The sequence below is a fragment of the Notamacropus eugenii genome, chromosome 1 (genome assembly GCF_028372415.1).
Source record: "Notamacropus eugenii isolate mMacEug1 chromosome 1, mMacEug1.pri_v2, whole genome shotgun sequence".
Taxonomy (NCBI): Eukaryota; Metazoa; Chordata; class Mammalia; order Diprotodontia; family Macropodidae; genus Notamacropus; species Notamacropus eugenii.
Genome location: NC_092872.1, coordinates 58,161,981 through 58,183,258, shown reverse-complemented (window position 1 = coordinate 58,183,258; position 21,278 = coordinate 58,161,981). Strand labels below are relative to the sequence as shown.

General features: G+C 35.1%; 1 protein-coding gene across 4 annotated transcripts in view; it reads left to right on the top strand.

Annotated features, from left to right (window-relative positions):
• The window catches only part of CREBBP (CREB binding protein), a 170,751-nt gene that overhangs the window by 55,191 nt on the left and 94,282 nt on the right, over positions 1 to 21,278 (top strand). For all 4 annotated transcript variants that reach the window (XM_072603295.1, XM_072603278.1, XM_072603285.1 and 1 more), the window contains exon 3: positions 9,990 to 10,166. In XM_072603295.1, coding sequence (XP_072459396.1) covers positions 9,990 to 10,166 — 177 coding nt within the window. The remainder of the gene's footprint in view (positions 1 to 9,989; positions 10,167 to 21,278) is intronic.

Genomic DNA, 21,278 nt, shown 5'->3' with positions numbered 1-21,278 from the left:
TAATAGTAAAGCACTTTGTACTTTGTGCATGGTAAGCACTTTATAAATGTTAGCTGTGAACTATTTTATCTATTTACCCTGTGTGTGTGAATAGATTTCCTGAGAAGACCAGGTTGAAATTCATGTAAGTTTATGCAGCATCTTTCATCTTTTCTCTGATTTGTTGATTTGGACTTGACCTCTAACTAGTATACTGTCTGACGGCAGGCAGATTATTGATTTAGAAAACTCATTAACCAGTTACTTCTTTGCTTTTAAGATATGGACAAGTTAGCATATCGTTCTGATTCTATTTTCCTCAATTTGTATCACTTTGTGTCTCTTTAAATCTATCATTTGTGTGTAATGTTTCATTACATCACTATCTTAAAATTTATTCTTCTTTTCTGGCTGTGTCCACTCTTTAGTTTTTTACAATTACAAACAAAACTACTTCAAGATAATAAAGGAAGCACATAAGTTGGAAAAATGTTTGCATCAAGTTTCTCAGAATGAGGTTTGATTTCTAAAATATAAAAGGAACTGATCCAAATGTCTAAGAATAAGAGCCCTTTGCCAGTTAATACATCGTTAAAGAATATCAGTTAGCTAAGTTTCAAAGGAAGAAATCCAAACTACCTAGAATCATATGGAAATAACTAGTAATTGGAGAATTGCAAATTAAAGCAATTCACATTCCTCCTTGTACCCATAAAATTGTCAAAGTTGACAAAAAAGAAAAAGGACAAAATTTTGAGCAGTAGCAGGAAAATAGTTATGTGAATGTTTTGCTGTTGATGGACCTGTGAATTGGTTCAGTCATCTTGAAAGCATTGCTTCAAAGTTTATTCAACTGTGCACACCATTTTAATGATTGGTACTGTTATTAGACTCATTCCTCAAAGATACTAAAGAAAGAGAAAAAAGATTCTATTTGTACAAAAATATAGGAGCAGTGTTTTGGTAATGGAAAAGAATTAAAAATTTAAGGGGGTGCCCATCATTTGGGGAATGGCTTAACAAATTTTAGTATATGAATGTAATAACCATACTGTTGTGCTATAAGAAATGATGAAAGAGACAAGTTTTTTTTGTTGTTGTTTTTTAATATTTATTCAAGTTTTCAGCATTCATTTCCACAAAATTTTGAGTTCCAAATTTTCTCCCCATTTCTCCCCTCTCCCCACCCCAAAACACTGAGCATTCTAATTACCCCTGTCACCAATCTGCCCTCCCTTTTAACATCCCTCCCTTCCCTTATCCCCATCTTCTCTTTTCTCCTGTAGGCCAAGATAAATTTCTATACCCCATTACCTGTATTTCTTATTTCCTAGTAGCAAGAACAATACTCAACAGTTGTTTCTAAAACTTTGAATTCCAACTTTTCTTCCTCCCTCCCTCCCCACCCATCCTCATTGCGAAGGAAAGCAATTCAATATAGGCCATATCTGTGTTTTACAAATGACTTCCATAATAGTCATGTTGTGTAAGACTAACTATATTTCCCTCCATACTATCCTGCCTCCCATTTTTTCTATTCTCTTTTGACCCTGTCATTCCCCAAGAGTGTTGACTTCTAATTGCTCCCTCCTCCCATTGCCCTCCTTTCCATCATCCCCCCGACCCTGCTTATCCCCTTCTCCCCCACTTTCCTGTATTGTAAGATAGGTTTTCATACCAATATGAATGTGCATTTTATTCGTTCCTTGAGTCAAATGTGATGAGAGTAAGCTTCATGTTTTTTCTCTCACCTGCCCCCTTTCGCCCTCCACTGAAGTCTTTAACTTGCCTCTTTTATGAGAGAGAATTTGCCCCATTCCATTTCTCCCTTTCTTCTCCCAATATATTTCTCTCTTACTCCTTAATTTCATTTTTTTAAGATACGATCCCATCCTGTTCAGCTCACCCTGTGCTGTGTGTGTGTGTGTGTGTGTGTGTGTGTGTGTGTGTGTGTAATCCCACCAACTACCCAGATACTGAAAAAAGTTTCAAGAGTTACAAATTTTGTCTTTCCATGTAGGAATGTAAACAGTTCAACTTTAGTAAGTCCCTTATGATTTCTATTTGCTGTTTTCCTTTTCATGCTTCTCTTGATTCTTGTGTTTGAAAGTCAAATTTTCTTTTCAGCTCTGGTCTTTTCATCAAGAATGCTTGAAAGTCCTCTATTTCATTGAAAGACCATTTTTTCCCCTGAAGTATTATACTTAGTTTTGCTGGGTAGGTGATTCTTGGTTTTAGTTCTAGTTCCTTTGACTTCTGGAATATCCTATTCCAAGCCCTTTGATCCCTTAATATAGAAGCTGCTAGATCTTGTGTTATCCTGATTGTATTTCCACAATACTTGAATTGTTTCTTTCTAGCTGCCTGCAATATTTTCTCCTTGACCTGGAAACTCTGGAAGTTGGCCACAGTGTTCCTAGGAGTTTCTTGTTTTGGCTCTCTTTTAGGAGGTGATTGGTGGATTCTTTCAATATTTATTTTGCCCCCTGGTTCTAGAATATCAGGGCAGTTTTTCATGCAAGTTGATAATCTAGGCTCTTTTTTTGATCATGGCTTTCAGGTAGTCCCATAATTTTTAAATTTTCTCTCCTGGATCTATTTTCCAGGTCTGTTTGTTTTTCCAGTGAGATATTTCACATTATCTTCCATTTTTTCATTCTTTTGGTTTTGTTTTGTGATTTCTTGGTTTCTCATAAAGTCATTAGCCTCCCATCTGCTGCGTTCTAATTTTGAAAGAACAATTTTCTTCAGTGAGCTTTTGAACCTGCTTTCCATTTGGCTAATTCTGCTTTTGAAAGCATTCTTCTCCTCATTGGCTTTTTGAACCTCTTTTTTCAGTTGAGTTAGCCTATTTTTCAAGGTGTTATTTTCTTCAGCATTTTTTTGGGTCTCCTTTAGCAAGTTGTTGAGTTGCTTTTCATGATTTTCTTGCATCTCTCTCATTTCTCTTCTCAATTTTTCCTCCACTTCTCTTACTTGATTTTCAAAATCCTTTTTGAGCTTTCCCATGGCCTGAGCCCATTGAATGTTTATTTTGGATGTTTGGGATACAGAAACCTTGACTTTTCTGTCTTTCCCTGATGGTAAACATTGTTCCTCCTCATCTGAAAGGATGGGAGAAGATATCTGTTCACCAAGAAAGTAACCTTCTATAGTCTTATTTTTTCCCCCTTTTTTGGGCATTTTGCCAACCAGTTACTTGACTTTTGGGTCCTTTGTCAAGAGTAGGGTATACTCTGGGAATCTGTAAGATCTCAGTTCCTCCAAGGTGGCACAATCAGGTGCACTGGTTTGGGAGCAGACAGAGGTTTTTGTGCCCAGAATCTTGGCACAGTTTTCTCTCCACAGCCACCTGGCCTCCAGTTCCACCAAGCCAGCACTGGGGGCTGAGATTCAGATAAGCTGCATGGGCATGGTCACCACTCAGTGTGAGATAAAGATCAGCTCCCTCAGGGCCTCTACACAGGGCTGAGGTAAGAATTGACTGCTCAGTGCCCCCAGGGGTTTTACAATCCAACAGTGGATGCGGGCTGCTGTAGCAACTCCTGTCACCTACCTGATGTGGTCTCTGTGGCCACTGCCTGAGACCTGAGCTATGGGAAGGCCCTTCTCCCTTCCCAGCCAGCTGAAAAAAACCCTGTCACTGACCTTTGGCACCTGTGGATTGAGAGATCTGCAAACCGCTGCTACTGCGACTGGGAGCTGAAAATCTCTTCTACTCTGTTCTCTACTTCTGCTGCTCCAGAATTTGTTGAGAGTCCCTCTCTACTGGTATTTTATGGGCTATATGGGGAGAGTGCGCATATTTGTGTCTTTCTACTCTGCCATCTTGGCTCCCCCCCAAGAGACAAGTTTTTAAGAAACCTGAGAAGACTTGTATGAATAGATGTCAAGTTGAGTGAGTAGAATCCAAAGAACGATATATACCTATAACATCAGTATTGTAAGATTTAAGAACTCTAAATCATTGCTAATCAGTCATGCTTCCAGAAAACTGATGATAAGCTGCTACCCGCCTCTTGACAGAAAAGCAACGGACTGATAAACAGAACACAAACTTTTGGACATAGATGATTTGGGAATCTGTTTTGTTTGACTATACTTGTTACAAGGCTTTGGGTTTATTTTTTTCCCCCAGTAGGAGGGAGAAAGTGGAGGAGAAAAAAAATAAATTCTTTTACAATTGAAGAAGACAATTTAAAAAATAAAACTGCTTTTAATTTTTTTTGTGCTTGTAGAGTTCTTCCCCCTCTTAAAAAATGTCATTAAGCATAACTCTAGGAAAGAGATTTTTGAGTCAGAGTATATGATGTCCCTTACCTCCTATCAATTGCCTTATCTTATGGATTCAGCATCCACAAAATCTCTCATACTTACCACCTTTTCTGTATTCACACAGACACTCCCTAATCCAGAACCTCATTACTGGACCAAAATTTCATTTCTGTTTTTGTCTTCCAGATACTTGGCACATAATAAGCACTAAAAAAATGCTTGTTGCTAAATTGAATAATTCCTGATTTAGCTGAACCACTTTTGATGTGTTTTTTCATTATAAAGTGAAATAACAACTCCAGTGGAATCTCTGTTCATGCTGACATGGCCTCTCAGAGAAGGGAGCACAAGAAGTTAAGAAATGAAAGTAATCATCTGGCTTTTGTGTGAAGACTTTAAGTGATGAGGAACTCAGTCTTCATCATGGCAGCCTATTTTGATAGTTCTAATGGTTAGGAATTGCTTGTTTATATTGAACTAACATTTGCTTCTCCATTAGCTTATATTATTGTTCCTGTGAGGTCAAATAGAAATTAAATAAATCCTCTTTTCCTGCGTAAATTTTTCAGATATTTCAAGACAGTGGTCATGTCCCTTTTCTTTCCAATTCTGAGCTTATTGCCTAATGCTCATATGACATGGTACTGCATTACCTCTTCTGGATATGATCTGTCTTGCAAATCTTCTTCTTAAAATGGAGTTCTGAGATTCTAACTGGAATCAGAGTATAGTACAGTGAAATTACCTGTTTCCTCATTATGAGAATTTGAATTCCGTTAAAAGAGCATAACCTTACTTAGCTAATTCAACTTCATTGTTATTCTTTTAACTCACATTAACTCATATATTCATAAGAATAGGGGGAGTATTATGGTGCAGTAGATCGAATGTTTTAGTTAGAACCTGGAAAACCTTAGTTGAAATTTTCTCCCTGAGACATTTGTTAGCTTTACAACCACAGGCAAGTCACTTAACCATTCTTAGTTTTCTCATCTGTAAAATGGAGGTGATAATACTTGTACTACCTACTGTTTTTCTATTTTTTGTCTCAAGTTTTGTAACCAGTAGTTGGGTTGTTGGTCATAGAGATTATAGACTTAGAGCTGAAAGAGACTTGAGAAGCCTGATGATTAAATCTCCTTGTTTCACTGATGAGAAAACTCAGGCTCCAAAATATCAAATGACTTTGACCCAAGGTCACACATAGTCTAGCATGTGAACTTAGGACATTTCACTCCAAATGCAAAACTCTTTTTCACTGTACCATGCTGCATCTCAAAGGGCATGAACATTTAACTTTTCTCATATAATTCCTAATTGCTTTCCAGAAAGGCTGGACTAATTCACACCTCTATCAACAGCTTATTCATGTTTCAGTCTTCCAGCAATTTACATATAGTATTTTTTTCTTTTTGTCCCTTTGAGTAGTTTGAAGGGAAACTGTTGTTTTAATTTGCATTTTTCTTATTGCTGATTTGGAATGTGGGTGTGTTATGTGTCTGTATAGATACATTATATATTAATATATAAATTTCTTATAGATGTTAGATGATAGACTTTTTATTAGAGACTTATTAGAGATAATTCTTATTAAAATATTTTCCCATTCAACATTTTGTCTTCTGATTGCATTGGTTTTTTTCCTGCAAGTGCTTTTTATTTTCATGTAATTGTTATATGAAATATTACTTATATGTATTTAATAATAATGTATTACAATTAGTCTCTTTTGATTTTTATGATCTCTTTATTTTTTTCTCATGCTCTTGAAATAATTGTTAAAAAATACTTCCATCCATTTTACTCTAAATTTTTTAATGTGATTTTTAAAGTTTGTTATTGACTTGGAACTTCTTTTGTTATATAATGTATGATAGTGTAAGATAATGATAGATAAAGATAGTAAGATATTGTAAGTCTACATTATTTTCAGGTAGTCTTTTTTCCAATTTTCTTAGTAGTTTTTGTGGGTGCAGTCTGTATTCTTCACATCAATGTTAATTTGCTCCTAGGTCTTAACCTAGTTGGTTTCAGGCATGTACTTTCCATTTTTTAAAGCAGTGCCAGATAGTTTTCATCTGTTACTGCTTTACAGTATAATTAGGTATCTATTAATGCTGGACTCTGAATTTCCATAGTTTTCTTTATTTCCTTTGTGATTCTAAGCTTTGAGGTCTTCCAAAAGAATTTTGTTATTTTATCTGGTTCTATATAGAGTTCCCTTGGGTAGTTTTGTATGATACCAAATCTGGCCATTTATACATGATTTTTATTTTATTGGTGTCTCCCAGTCATGGATAGTCATTCATTCATTATGTTTCATTTCTCTAGAGAGTTTTACATTTGTATTTATATTCATTTTAAGTGTTCTGAATATTTTATGTATTTTGTAGTTATTTTGAATTGATTCTCTTTCTATTTGGTTCATCCTGGTTTTTATTAATCATATATAACAGTAGTGATTTTTGTGAATTCATGTTAGTTATCTCTTGTTAATTTTTTTTTTAAACAAGCCATTATGCCTTCCCAGTAACAGGGATAATTTTGACTTTTTGTTCATAAGTATTTCATTTTATTGTTATAGCTAGAATTTATAATTCTATGTAAAAATAAAAATGGACACCTCTTTTATTGAGAACTTCCATTGTTTCTCTATTACAAATAGTGTTATAGATATTAAAGACCTTCCTATACTTATAAACAGTGACTTTGTAATCAAGTTGTAATTCAAAGATTCTTAATTCTTTGGTCCAAAAAAGATTTTTCTGTGTTTTTATTTCCAGATTCCTTGGACTATAGAAATAGCATGTTAGCAATTTCAATATATTTGATATAATAAAGAAATCTCTAAAGGAATTATCAAATCACCCTTGAGATAAACTTAGTTGAAAATAGTTGAAAGAACCTGATTTTGAATATAGAGAATGTTCTTTGTAATATACATAAATTCAGTTTATTGAAGTGCTGTCAGTCTTTCATTATATTATTTGACCTACATAATTTATGTAAAGATGTGGGTAACCTACTCAGGTGCGAATAAAATGTCAAGACAAAAAAAAAATAAAAGCTAGAATACATTTTAAAAAATAATGTAAATTATATCAAGACTAGATAACTACATATAAAAATACCTTAACATGAATTGGCCCAGAAGGTTTTTTTTTGATTCTTAAAAAGTAAAAAACAAACTCAAAAACTAAAATTTTGCTTAACATTTGTTTGTGTGAATCTATTTATTCATGTTATTTTAGAGTCAGAAGAGAGATTCTTAATTTTTTTTGTGTCATGGACTCCTTTGGAAGTTTGGTGAAGCTTGTGAAGCCTTTCTCAGAATAATGTTTTTAAGTAATTGACTGCTTGTGTGTATGTATGTATCTGTTTATATATGTATTGTTCCCTCCTTTGACCAGTCCAGATGAGAGTGAAATTCAACAAGCCACTCCATCCCCACAGCCCTTTCCTTCTTGCTTATGTATACTTCTGGGGGTCACCTCCAGTCGTCCTGAGGTATATTCTAAGTTATTCTTTGTTATAAGTCTATCCTTTGCCTTCTGGAATATTGAATTCCAGGCTTTCCACTCCCTTTATAGGGGTGGCTGCTAAATCATAATGTATTTCTGGATACTTGAAGTATTTCTTCTTTGACCTGAAAGTTGTGGGTTTTGAATAGAATTTTCCAGAGAGTTTTCATTTTGAAGTTTCATTCAGGAAATGACTATTTCTTCTTCTTCCTCTAATTCTAAGAGGTAGTTTACTTACAGTTTCTTGAAATATGATGTCTAGGTTGTGTTTTTTGTTTTTAAATAATGCCTTTCAGGTAGTCCAGTGATCCTTAAATATCCTCTCCTTGATTTATTTTCCAGGTCACTTGTTTTTACTGTGAAATATCTTAATTTTTTCTCTCTGCATTTTAAATCTTTTGGCTTTTTTTTTTTTAATAAATTTTCTCTCATGAGGTCATTAGCTTCTGTTTGGTCCATTCTAACTCTCAGGGAATTTGTTGCTTGATAAGGTTTCATACCTCTTTCATACCTCTTGTGCCAAGCTGTTAATTTCTTTCTTAACTCATTTTCTTCCAAGTTTTTCATTGAGCATTTTCATTTATGAAACATTTAACTTTAAAAAAAACTGTTTTCTCATCTTTTCCAGGAATTATAGTTGAATTTGTGTTAAGCTGTGTATTTCTTCAAGGCATTGTTTTTAGCTGTTTTGTAGTCATTCTTTTCTTCTGGGTTTCTGTCTTGAACATCTCTATTGCCATAGTAGCTTTTAATGGAATTTTTTTTTTCTTATTTGCTCATATTTCTACCGTACTTCCTTCCTGACTTTGGATATGTTAGAGCTCGTACTTGTGGAAAAAATGTCTGGACTGATCTTGTTGCTGCTTTCTTGGGGATAATGAATTTTGTGTAACTCCAGGATCTTAGGCACAACTCACGCTGGGAATTTACAGGCTTTCAGTGTTCTCAAATTATATCATCCAGGGCAAAGTCACTACCCATATTGGTCTGAGCTCTGCAAGTTCCTGACCTGAGTTTGGGTCTGAGCAACATTCCTATGGCCTTGTCTCTGGTTGGAAGTTCCAGCAGACTGTTGCTGGACCCTGCCATGGTTATCCAACTGAAGTTTGAGAGTAACAGAACTATAGACTTACCTTGGGTTTGAGATTTCTGTTTTCTTATTCCCTTGCAGGCTTTTTGACTGGTCAAGAGCTGGAGCTGAGACCTTGCTTCACTCTTAGGGCCAGAGCCTCTCAGCTGCTGTATATTTCTGAACTTGTTCCTTAGTCAGCACACATCCCTTACACCTCATATCCAGTCCATTGCTGAATTTTGCCCTTCCTTCCTTTATAACATGTATTCACTCTATCCTCTTATACCTACCCTTATCAGACCCTTATCAAGTTTCCCTGCCTATAGTCTTTTACTATGCTAATCCTTTCTTCCACATTCTTGCCAGAGCGATTTTTCTTAAGCACAGAAATGGCCGCATCACTTCTCTACTCAAGCCAACTCCATTGACTTCCTGTTGTCCCTAGAACAATATATAAATTTTTCTGTTTAGCTTTTAAAGTCCTACACAACCTGGCCCAAACCTGCCTTTCCAACTTCATCAGATATTAGTTTCCCTTCCCTACTCTTCAGTCTAGCGAAACTGGTTTTCTTTTTGATCCTAATTCATCATACTCTATCTCCTGCTCTCTTGCCTTTTCCTCATTCCTGGAATGTGCTCTTTCCTTACCTTTAGCCTGCTGGAGAATTTTGCTTCTTTAAGATGTATTTGAAGCATCATCTTCTACATGGAACTTTTTTGATCCTTTCAACTGCTGCTACTCTCCTTCACAGACTGCCTTGTGTTTGACAACTGTGTGTGTATATGTGTGTGCATGTATGTGCATGTGTATGTATGTATATGTGTATATACATATATATTTGTGTGTATAAGCGTTATATATATATATATATACTCATACACGTGTGTGTGAGTGAATGAATAATACTTGTTAATGCCTTCACTTAGAATGTCAATTCATTGCACATATGGTTTTTTTCATTCTTTGTACTTGTATGGAAATTGCCTTGCTCAGTACCTATTGCATACTTGTTGACTGATTGATGTTATTCACAATTGAAAGGTTAAATAGGAAATGACTATTTTGAACACAAAATTTTCAAGACCTTTTCTCTTGGTTTTAATCAGATCCTAATAACTGATACTGTCTATTTTTGTTCTAGATGGGAATGACTGGTAACACAAGTCCCTTTGGTCAACCCTTTAGTCAAACTGGAGGGCAACAAATGGGAGCTACTGGAGTGAACCCCCAATTACCAAGCAAACCAGGCATGGTGAACAGTTTGCCACCCTTTCCAACTGACATCAAAAATACTCCAGTTACCAATGTGCCAAATATGGTGAGTTTTTATTAGCTCTTATTACTTTGGTCCTTCAGAAATTCTTCATCGTTATTTTTTTTTTTTGATGAGGAAGCATTGTTTCTTTTTTTCCTGAATTACTATAAGAAAATCTGTTTATTATATGTTTGGTCTTATATTTTTGCAATAATGAGATTTGATGAGGGGACGCCAAGAGAAGTTGCTGGTCCCTTGACTGGAGCATCCAGATAACTGCTTCAAGTTCTATGCCAGTCAAAAATGTGAGAGACAAACAAGGGTGGCCAGACTTTTTTTCCTGTGTTCCCATTGATACTTTATTTCTGTGCAGAAAGTTAACATCTTTGAAAATGTTTTTGAAGCTTCCACATCTTTTTGTTGTTGTTATCACACCAGTTTAATTATTGTGAGGCTAAAATCCAATTCAATTCAGCAAGCATTTATCTTGAGTATTTTAATGACTATTGAAACTTAAGACTCCAACAGTCCCCATCCCAATTTTTTCAATACATGTTTCAGTTTTCAACTTGACATGGCAGTTCAATTGAGTTCGATAAAATTATGAATCTTGGAATTTGAGACTAGGAAGAGATCTCATGGTTCTTCTGTTTTAATCTATACATAAAAGAAATTTCTTTTTTTTAAAATTAATTTATTTTTAGTTTTCAACCTTCACTTCTGTAAGATTTTGAATTTTAAATTTTCTTCCCTTCCTCTCTTCCCCTTCCCCAAGATGGTGTGCAGTCTGACATAGGCTCTACTTAAACATTTATATGAAATATTTTCACATTAGTCATGATGTAAAGAAGAATTAAAATTAATGGGAAGAACCATGAGGAAGAAGAAACAACAAAAGAAAACGAGAGCAAATAGTGTGCTTCCATCTGTCAGAATCAGTGTTCTTTTCTCTGGATATGGATAGGATTTTCCATTGTGAGTCTTTTGGAGTTATCTTAGATCCTTGCATTGCTGAGAAGAGCTAAGTTTATGAAAGTCAGTCATTATGCAGTGTGACTATTATTGCATACAATGTTGTACTGATCTACTCAGCCTCAGGTCATAGAAGTCTTTCCAGGTTTTTCTGAAATCTGTTTGCTCATCATTTCTTCCAGCACACTCATATTCCATTCATGTATCACAACTTGTTTAGCCATTCCCCAACTGATAGACGTCCCCTCAATTTCCAATTCATGGCCACCACAAAAAGAGTTGCTATAAATGTTTTTGTTCATGTGGATCCTTTCCCCGTTTTTATTATCTCTTTGGGATACAGACCTAGAAGTGGTATTGCTGGGTCAAAGAATATGCACAGTTTTATATTCCCTTTGAGCATAGTTCCAAATTGCTTTCCAGAATGGTTGGATCAGTTCACAACTTCAACAACAATGCACTAGTGTTCCAGTTTTCCGACATCTTCTGTCATGTTAGCCAATCTGATATGTATGATGTGGTACCTCAGAGCTGTTTTGATTTGCATTTCTCTAATCAAAAGTGATTTAGAGCATTTTTTCATATGACTATAGATATAAATTTCAACATCTTGCTCAGTAATCAGAACCTTGGGATATGATGGACAAAAGTCTCTCTTGTAACACTTCTGTTATTGCCAATTGATTATAAATATGAATAGAAAACCCATTGTACTGGGACAAGTATAAACACATATACACAGAAGTTATATTAACGGGATTATAAATTTTGACTGTTTAATCTGATTTTATTTATGATTTTAATTTGTTACAATTTTAGTTAATTTTTTCATCTTTAAACAAGAACAATCCCTCTGTTGTACTTTTCAAACTCAATGGCATAGAAACACTATACCAATTTGAAATATCCTTTTCAAAAAAATTAAACCTGCATTTTACTATGGTATATAGTTTATAGTAGTTAGACTTATTAGATGTCTTAATTATATGGGAACTTTGAAATTTCAAGATGTTTAAAGGGTAGCCAGCTTTTGTTCGTACTTTTCTTTGGGTCATCATGCAAGTACTATATAAATCCAATCAACTTGTACTTTTCTTATAGCTATCCAACTCCTACTGATACTTTTTGCCTTATCCTTATGTTTTTGAGTTGCTGCTTTCTAAGACATAAACCTCTTCCCCTCTTACCTCTTACTGTATAAAACCTCTCCAAATCACATTATTCAGGTTGATAGCACTGGGTGTTATCTATGATTCTTCACTTTCACTCAGCCCACATAACCAAAAAAGTTCACAAATATTGCCTCAAGTTGGTCCGATATGTGATCCATTCTCCTCATAACTGCAAAAGGGATTTACCCTGAAATGTAGGTCTACCCATGTCACTTACCTAAAATTCCTGAATATTACTTTTTCTACTTAATGGTTAATTTAAAGCATTTGGGGCAGGTAGATAACTGTTCTTATAGATCTCTCTTTAGGGAGGGTATATGCTAAGCCTCCTTCAGATTTTAACGTTAGCATGAAAGTTTTTATAGCTAACCCTCATTTTTTTTTTTTTTTTATGGAGAGAGATAATAGTTGGGTACCACATTCAGATCATTCAAAAAGCATTAGTTGAGCACCTACTTTGGGCCAGGTACTGTACAATCTGTCAACATAGTAACCTTGCCTATATACATAATAAAACAGTATGAGAATCATATTGGATTAAAGGGAAGAGCATTGTACCTAGAACCTTCCTCTTGGTTTCATAACTGGGTCTGGTACTTGTTAACTGTGTGACCTTGGGCAATTCATTTGTGATCACTTTTTTGGAATCATTTTTCTCCTCAAAAATGAAAGAATTAGACCCAAACAGTATCAGGATAGATCCCTTTTAAATGTCAAAAATGCTTATAGTTCTCTTCTTAATAAAATATTTCATGAATTCAGAAACACTTGTAAATGAATGTATATTTTATTCATCATAACAGCATCTTTATATGCTTGAAAAATGATGATACATCTGTGAAACATGTAATTCACTTTACAAAAGGTAAGTTTGTGTGTTTATTGGATCATGCTGTATATTTTGTTGGAGCTAAAGAGAGTTGGAGTTCACAAGAATTGGTGTGTGTACTGATTCTGTGATTCCCTTGCAATAACTATCTGGACTGCTAGTCCAGTTTACTGGATTAAATAGATGATTTAGCATTTTTGCAATCATTGTTAGGTTTGAGGTTCCTTTAAACTTTTCTAACTCTATTATTCTGTGTTGCAAATAGCAAGAATATATTAAACTGAGGAACAGTAATTAATTAGGGTACTTTACTATGTACGATCACTGAATAAAGTTCCTAAAGGCTTTTTATTGTGGATTTTCTTAACTGTTCCACAAACGAGGTTATTACTTAAGTGGACCAGTACCCAAATTCTCTCTAAAGATAACCTTATTTAACCTCAGCAAAACGTTATGAAGCACCTAGTATGACTAATATACAACACTGGATGATGAGTTTACAAAGAAAAAAAGAAAAGAGCCTCTGCACCTCACAGACCTTTGATAAATTGAAGGGAAACAACATGAAAAAAAAAAGTAAATGAAAAGTATAGAATTTAGAGGTAAGTGTGCTTCTGATTAGGTTGCAGAGGTTAGAAACTAAAGGAAGATTTCTTGGAAAAGAGGGAAATTTAGTGAAGCCAAAAAATTAAGTGTGCTTGGTATGAGAAGATAATAATTCTCATTCTGAGAAATGAATTCTGGATTGCATGAACTTAGTAAATAGCAATTTTAATGGATCTGTATGGAAAGGTATAAACTACAGTTTAATAAAGTGGCTCATTTTATTTCACTTTCAGTCTAGGAATGTGTGTGTGTGTGTATAAATTGTATTTAAGGCACTGCATTATGCTTTGGAGATAATTTATTTTGGGTGGAACCTGTGATTTCACCAGTAAGGTGAGGAACTTCTACCACAGTAGGTAGCATCGTCTCAAGAATTTATAGATAGTTGCTTGGGGCATCGAGAGGGTCAGTGACCTGCCTAGGATTGCATAGCCAGTATGTGTCAGGCAGAGGCAGGACTTGAAACCAGGTCTTGAGGCCAACACTTAATCTGCTACTCCTCATTGTCTCTGTTTCTTGAATATGGGTTAATAATATTAATTCAGTTGGAAGGCCTGTTAATTGTTGCATCTCTATGTTATGAGATGTTATGTTATCTAATGTTATGTTACCCATTCATCTTTTGGGAAATGGTCAGCTAGTTTATTCTTGAAGATAATTTGGCCTCCAATTGATTTGTCTTTTTAAAGTCATCCTTGAAATATTATTACTGTGACTCAATGCGTATAGGGACATAACATTTGGTGGCTACAGCCATGCAGTTTTTTCCATGGTTTCTTTTACTAGCTTCCAATGAGAAAGGTCAACAACATATAAAGTTTATAAATCTTACTTTTACCCATTTTTGTCTGGATAAGGTACTCCACCAAGATTCAGACAGCTTCGATTTTTGACAGTTTTGATGTTAAGTAGTATTTTGGCATGAGTTCATTACACCTCAGCAAACTTTTCAGTACTAGACGCTGGGGACACAAAGACAAAGTGAAAATAGTCCCTGCACCTCATGGACCTTTCATTCTAATGAAGGGAAACAACTCATGAAAAAACTAATGAATGAAAAGCATGGAATTTAGAGCTTAAGTGTACTTCTTATTAGGTTAGGGAGGCTAGAAAATCAGTGAAGATTTCTTGGAGAAGTTAGCAGTTCAGTTAAGCCAGAAACGGTGGGTACCAAGAGTTTCCCTTCTGTTCCATGAAGAAATTATGGACTATTATTGTGCTATAAGGAATGGTGAAAAAGATGGATTTAGAAAACCTGGGAAGACTAATATGAATTTATGCAGAGTGAAATAGGAAAATAGTTTATGTAGTGATTATAATAAGCTAAAAGAAAATAACTTTGAATGACTTAAGAACTCTAATGCAATGAGCGGTTATGACATTGGAAGGCTAATGATGAATAAGTTCTTGTAGAGAGGTGATAGACTAGAGCAAGGGATTCTTAACCTGAAATCCATGAAGTTGCAAAAAGTATTTTGATAATTGTATTTCACATACTTTGTTTCTTTTGTAATCATATGTATTTTATGCATTTAAAAAATTACTTGGGGAAGTGTCCATTGGTTTCATCAGACCACCAAATAAGATCTATGACACAAGAAAGATTGAACTTGAGACATACAATTTTTCAGTCAGGGCCAACGTATGAAATTGTTTTGCTAAACTTCTTTTTTGGGCGGAGAGGGGGCGTTTTGTATGGGAAGTACAGATGAATAGTGATAGTGATGTAAAAAAAATTTACAATGAAACATTCATAAAATAAGCAACAAAAAGGAGAAGAAAGGTCAAATAGTGTGTCATAAAAGTGAAATATTTTGTTACTATTTTCTTTAATATATGGAAAAAGTGAAGTTTATGGAACAAGTACTCATTTTCATATGTATTCTTTTTCTTTTTTGTATATTGCAACGTTTGTGTTTATTAAATTCATAATGAAAATAAACTTTAAATGTTACTTATCCATTTTATTTTAATTGCCACAAATGAGGAAGGAGAACACAGCCCCCTAGATAAAAGAAAATTATTACTCTAACAGGAGGTATATGGGAAGGAAGTACTCAAGAAGTACTAGTTTGATTTAGCTGGAGATAATACAGTACAGTGTAAAATATGTTGGGTTGGAAGGCACAGGACCAACTTTGGAATCCTGTTATTACCAGTGCAATCGTGGACAACTCTCTGGACCTCATCTGTAAAATGAATTTGATTAGAGCACTTTAAAGGGGTCCTTTCCTGTTTAGAATATATGATGTAGAAAACTTGAAATAAGGGAAGATGAGGCTAGGAAAGGATGTTGGGACAAAGAAGCTTGAACTTTATTCAATAGGCAGACAGTGGGAATTGATTAAAGGTTTCTGAGACAGGAAATGAAGTGAAGAGAACTGCATGTTAAGAATACATCTTTTGTATGAATGATGGAAAGGAATAGCTAGCTGTATATGAGGAGACTGGTTGGAAGTCTGCTGCATTTGTAATTTCCAAACTTTTTTGATCATGCACCCCCAATATGAGTATATTTAATTAAAATTATATGCATGTACTACTACATTAATAACTGTATTATAAAATGTGGATGAGGAGATAGAAATTTTTAAAAGGATGAGATAAGTATTTGATCTTAAATTCAGTAGGGAGCCAATGGAGTTTATTAGAATAAGGAAGTAGTAGCATGGTCAGTATTGCATTGTAGAATACTCTTAGATGTATGTGAAGGCTAGATGGGAGAATGAGCCAGAGAACAATTTATAGGTCGTTGAAATACTTCCAGCCAGAAGTGATGGCAGCTTTGTGAGTAGAAAGAGGGGACAAATGGAAAAGGTATTGTAGACTGTACTTGGTAATTGATTTGATATGTGGAATGAGGAAAAATGAAGAGTGGAAGATCACAGAGGTTGTGAAATCTGGGAGCCTGCAGGTGTGGTATTTTTACTAGTAATAGGGAAATTTTGAAGGAGTGCTAGGTTTGGGGGAAAAAAGACAATAGGTTATAACTTAGAGGAATTACTCTATCCCACCCTGAACAAAAGGATGAAGGGGTGACTTATATTTTCTCAGATAGAAATGTTGAGAGGAGAGGAAGTGGCAATTGCTTCTGCTGTGTAGGTGTTCATGGAGTGAGCAGATACTTCAGTCCTAAGTAGGGAGGTTAGGAGCCCATTCAATGAAAGGAAGGCAGAGTGGGAGAATGTTAGAGGATAAAGTGGGAGATGATTGAGTCTGAGAGAAGCCCCAGGATTGGCTGTTGCTGGGAAGGTAAAATGTGACACATCTTTCCACTTAGTGATTACTTGACTTGTTTCAAATCCCTCTCAGACCTCTGGTCTAAAAAAGGGGTAACAAAGTCTTTAGCCCTGACTAGGCAGTGAAACCAAAAAGAAGGTGGAATGGGTAAAAGTGAGAATTTGTGAGGTAAAATTTGATGAGTGGGGATGTGTGGTTTTTGAGGAAGAGAGAAGGATTCAAAGATTACTCCTAGGTGGCACAGTGGATAGAGTGGATAGCATGGAGTCAGAAAGACTCATCTTCCTGAGTTCAAATCCAGCCTCAGACTCTTATTAGTTTTGTGACCCTAGACAAGTCACTTACTGCTATTTGCCTCAGTTCCTCATTTGTAAAAATGATCTCAAGAAGGAAATGTCAAAACTACTCCTGTAGCTTTCCAAGAAAGTCCCAAATATGGTAATGAAGAGTTGGACATGACTGAAAAATGAAGCATCAAACAGTTTTTTAATCTGTTTACCAGAGATAATGGTGGTTACATTATTAATAGAAATGGTATAGTTAGAAGAAGGAGCCAATAAATTTGCTTTTGGTGCTTAATGAGGGAGGGTAAAATTGTACACTGAATGTGAAGGCAAGGGAGCTTCATGGAAAATAGCCATATTGAAAAGACTTTAGGGATTCTCCCCCCTGCTCTGATAACAATGTGTGAGGAGTACATTGGGAATACCATGCTTCATTTTAATTGTTAGTATTAACTTGTGACATGAGGATGAGAAAATATTTTAAAATAATTTTATTGATACTAGAACTGGTTTTTTTTCTTTGTTTGGTTTTTTTTTTACTATATCGTTTGGTGAATGGTGTTTTGGTATGCTATTTTATTTCATACCAGTACCAAGATTAGTTGTTTTGGGTTTGTTTGTTTTTCCCTCCAAGTACAACTTATCTTTGATTTTTATTGTGGAATATAGTGGGAAAATGGAGCTTTGCTAAGAGGTTTAATGGTAAACATGGACTGGACTATTTGCTAAGTAGTATACCTAGAAAGTTGATTCCTAGCCCTAATTTTGTAACTCCACAATGTTGTTCCTAGTGTTCTCAAAGGATATAGAGTGACTTAGATGTGACTTTATAGGAATAGAATCTTAGTATTGAAAAGGGACCTTTTAGAACTCCTATTTAATCAATTTTTATACTCAGTATAGGAACTTTTTCTACAACATTCCTGATAGTTATCATGATCACAGTAGACAGTTGTTATTTTGTGTTTCACCATAACACATTGTTTTGTCCTCTAATCTCTCAAAGTCTATTTCTGTGACACTATTCATCTCATCCTCTGGTAATGCCTTTTTCTTTTGCCTTCAGTCTTTCCCAACATCATGGTTTTTCAGTGAGTCCTAGCTTCTCACTGTTTTTTCCCCAAATTTATTAATTTATTTATTTTCAGTTTTCAACAGTTACATCCATAAGTTTTGAAGTGTTTCTCCCCCACTCCCCAAGATTGCATGCGGTCTTAGATGGGCTCTACACAAACATTCCTATCAAACACATTAGTGTTTTTCACATTAGTCATGTTGCGCAGAAGAGTTAAAATGAACGGGAGAAACCATGAGAAAAAACAAAACAAAGCATGACAAAAGAGAAAGTAGTCTGCTTCATTCTGTATTCTGACATCTGTAATACTTTCTCTGGAAGTGGATGGCATTTTGCATCATAGAGTCCTTTGGAAATGTTTTGGGTCCTTACATTGCTGTGAAGGGCTAAGACTATTAAAAACAGTCCTCACACACTATGGTTGTTACTATGTATAATTTTCTCCTAGTTCTGCTTATTTCACTTAGCATCAGTTCATATAAGTCCTTCCAGGCTTTTCTGAAGTCGGCCTGTTCATTCATTCTTTCTTTTTTTTTTAAATTAAATTATTTTATTTGTTTTCAGTGTTCTACAATCACTTCCATATAGCTTAGATTTTTTACCTTCCTTCCTCCTCCTTTCCCACTCACTCCCTGAGACCACATACAATTTGATACAGGTTCTACACATACATTCCCATTAAATACATTTTTACCTTAGTCATGTTGCGTAGAAGAATTAAAATAAATGGGAGAAATCATAAAACAAAACATAGTACAAAAGAAAATGATCTGCTTCATTCTGCAATCAAATTCCATAGTTCTTTCCCTGGATGTGGAAGGCGTTTTGCCTCAAGAGTCCATTGGGAATTTTTTAGGTCCGTACATTGCAATGAAGTACTAAGTCTACCAGAAAAATTCCTCTCATACTGTGGTTGTTGCTGTTTACAAAGTTCTCCTGGTTCTGTTCCTTTCACTCAGCATCAGTTCATATAAGTCCTTCCAGGCTTCTCTGAAGTCTTCCTGTTCATCGTTTCTCATAGCACAATAGTGTTCTGTTACAGCCATGTACCACAACTTGTTCAGCCATTCCCCAATTAATGGGCATTCCCTTGATTTCTAGTTCTTGGATAGTACAAAGAGAGCTGGTATAAATATTTTTGTACATGTGGGAACCTTTCCCATTTTTATGATCTCTTTGGGAAACAGTCCTAGAAGTGATATTGCTGGGTCAAATGGTATGCACATTTTTGCAGCACTTGGGCCTAGTTCCAAATTGCTCTCCAGAATGGTTGAATCAGCTCACAACTCTGTCAACAATGCATTAGTGTTCCAACTCTCCTTCATCACGTCCAACATTTATCATCTTCCTGTTTTGTCATGTTAGTCAATCTGGTAGGTGTGATGTGGTACCTCAGAGTTGTTTTGATTTGCATCTCTCTAATCAATAGAGATTTAAAGTGTTTTTCATATGACTATAGATAGCTTTCATTTCTTCCTCTGAAAACTACCTGTTCATATCCTTTGACAATTTCTCAACTGGGGAATGATTTGTATTCTTGCATATTTGATTCAGTTCTCTATATATTTTAGAAATTTATCACAGACACTAATTACAGAATTCCCAGTTTTCTGCTTCCCTCCTAATCTTGGTTGCATTGGGTTTGTTTGCGCAAAAACTTTTCAATTTAATGTAATCAGAATTATCCATTTTGCACTTAATAATGTTCTATCTCTTGTTTGGTTATAACTTTCTCTATTCTCCATAAATCTGACATACACTATTCCTTGCTTCCCTAATTTGTTTATAGTTTACAGTCTTTATACCTGTTTCATGTATTCATTTGGATTTTATTTTTGTGTACAGTTTCAGACATTGGTCTATGCCCAATTTCCACTACACTGTTATCCAGTTTTCCCAGCAAATTTTATCAAACAGTGAGTTCTTATCCCAGAAACTGGGGTCCTTGGGTTTATCGAACAGTAGATTGCTGTATTCATTGACTACTGTGTCTTGATTTACCTAACCTATTCCACTGATCTACCCCTATATTTCTTAGCCAGTACCAATTTGCTGTAACTTCTACTCATTGGATTTGAGTGTTTTGGCTATATGATAAGCTTATTATTCCTCCACACGACAGCTTTTCAAATATTTGAAGACTACTGTCTCTCTGGTTTTCTCTTCTCAAAAGTAAATTAATACCAACTTCCTCATGGTGTGCAGAATCTTTACCGTCCTGTTTGCTACTCTTTTCTGTGTAGGAGCTCGTTTGCCTACATATTCAGCACTCAAGAGGATTGTTAAATATTAGAAGCAGTTTGCTTACAATTAGGATGCACAGCCACAAAGTGTTAGGTTGGTGCCTTGTGGCCCCACTAACCAGTTTTCTCTTAGATATTTTAATAAGAGATATTAGTAAGTCTCTTTTCTTTTTTTAAATATTTTTTTTAACCTTAAGCCAATATTTATTTTAATCATTGTTAATTTTTAGTGAGTCTCAACTTCTTTGAGCTTCCACTAAGAAAGTTGGACTACATGTGACCAGCCAAAGGATTGGGAATGGGACGAGGTGGTGTGAGGAGAAATGTGGGGTTACCACTGAGCAAGATCCTGTTTGTCATGTGACCCACAGTAACAAAACCTTCCTTAGTCTGTCTCTAGTTCAACCTGTCTGTGGCCTGAAGAAGTTTATAAGTTGTGCAGATCTGGATGAGATGATCACCCAATCCTTAAATTTGAAACTTTGAATAGGTTTTTAGGAAGTGTGAGGTGTCTCTTTGTATAGTAAAGTACTACTATTTAAAATATTGGAAATTCCTTTGATGGAAATTTAAATTTCTTTCATCTCACTTACTGTAAGTGGTTTTTCAGAAGATAATGTTAATTGGCGGTACTTTAATAAAGATTGAAACAACTGATAAATCTTCTCATCTAAACCTTTTTGAAGCAGCAAATGTTTATGTTTTTTTTACAGACAATTGTTAGAAATGCCTCAGTTTATTTTATCTTAGCACT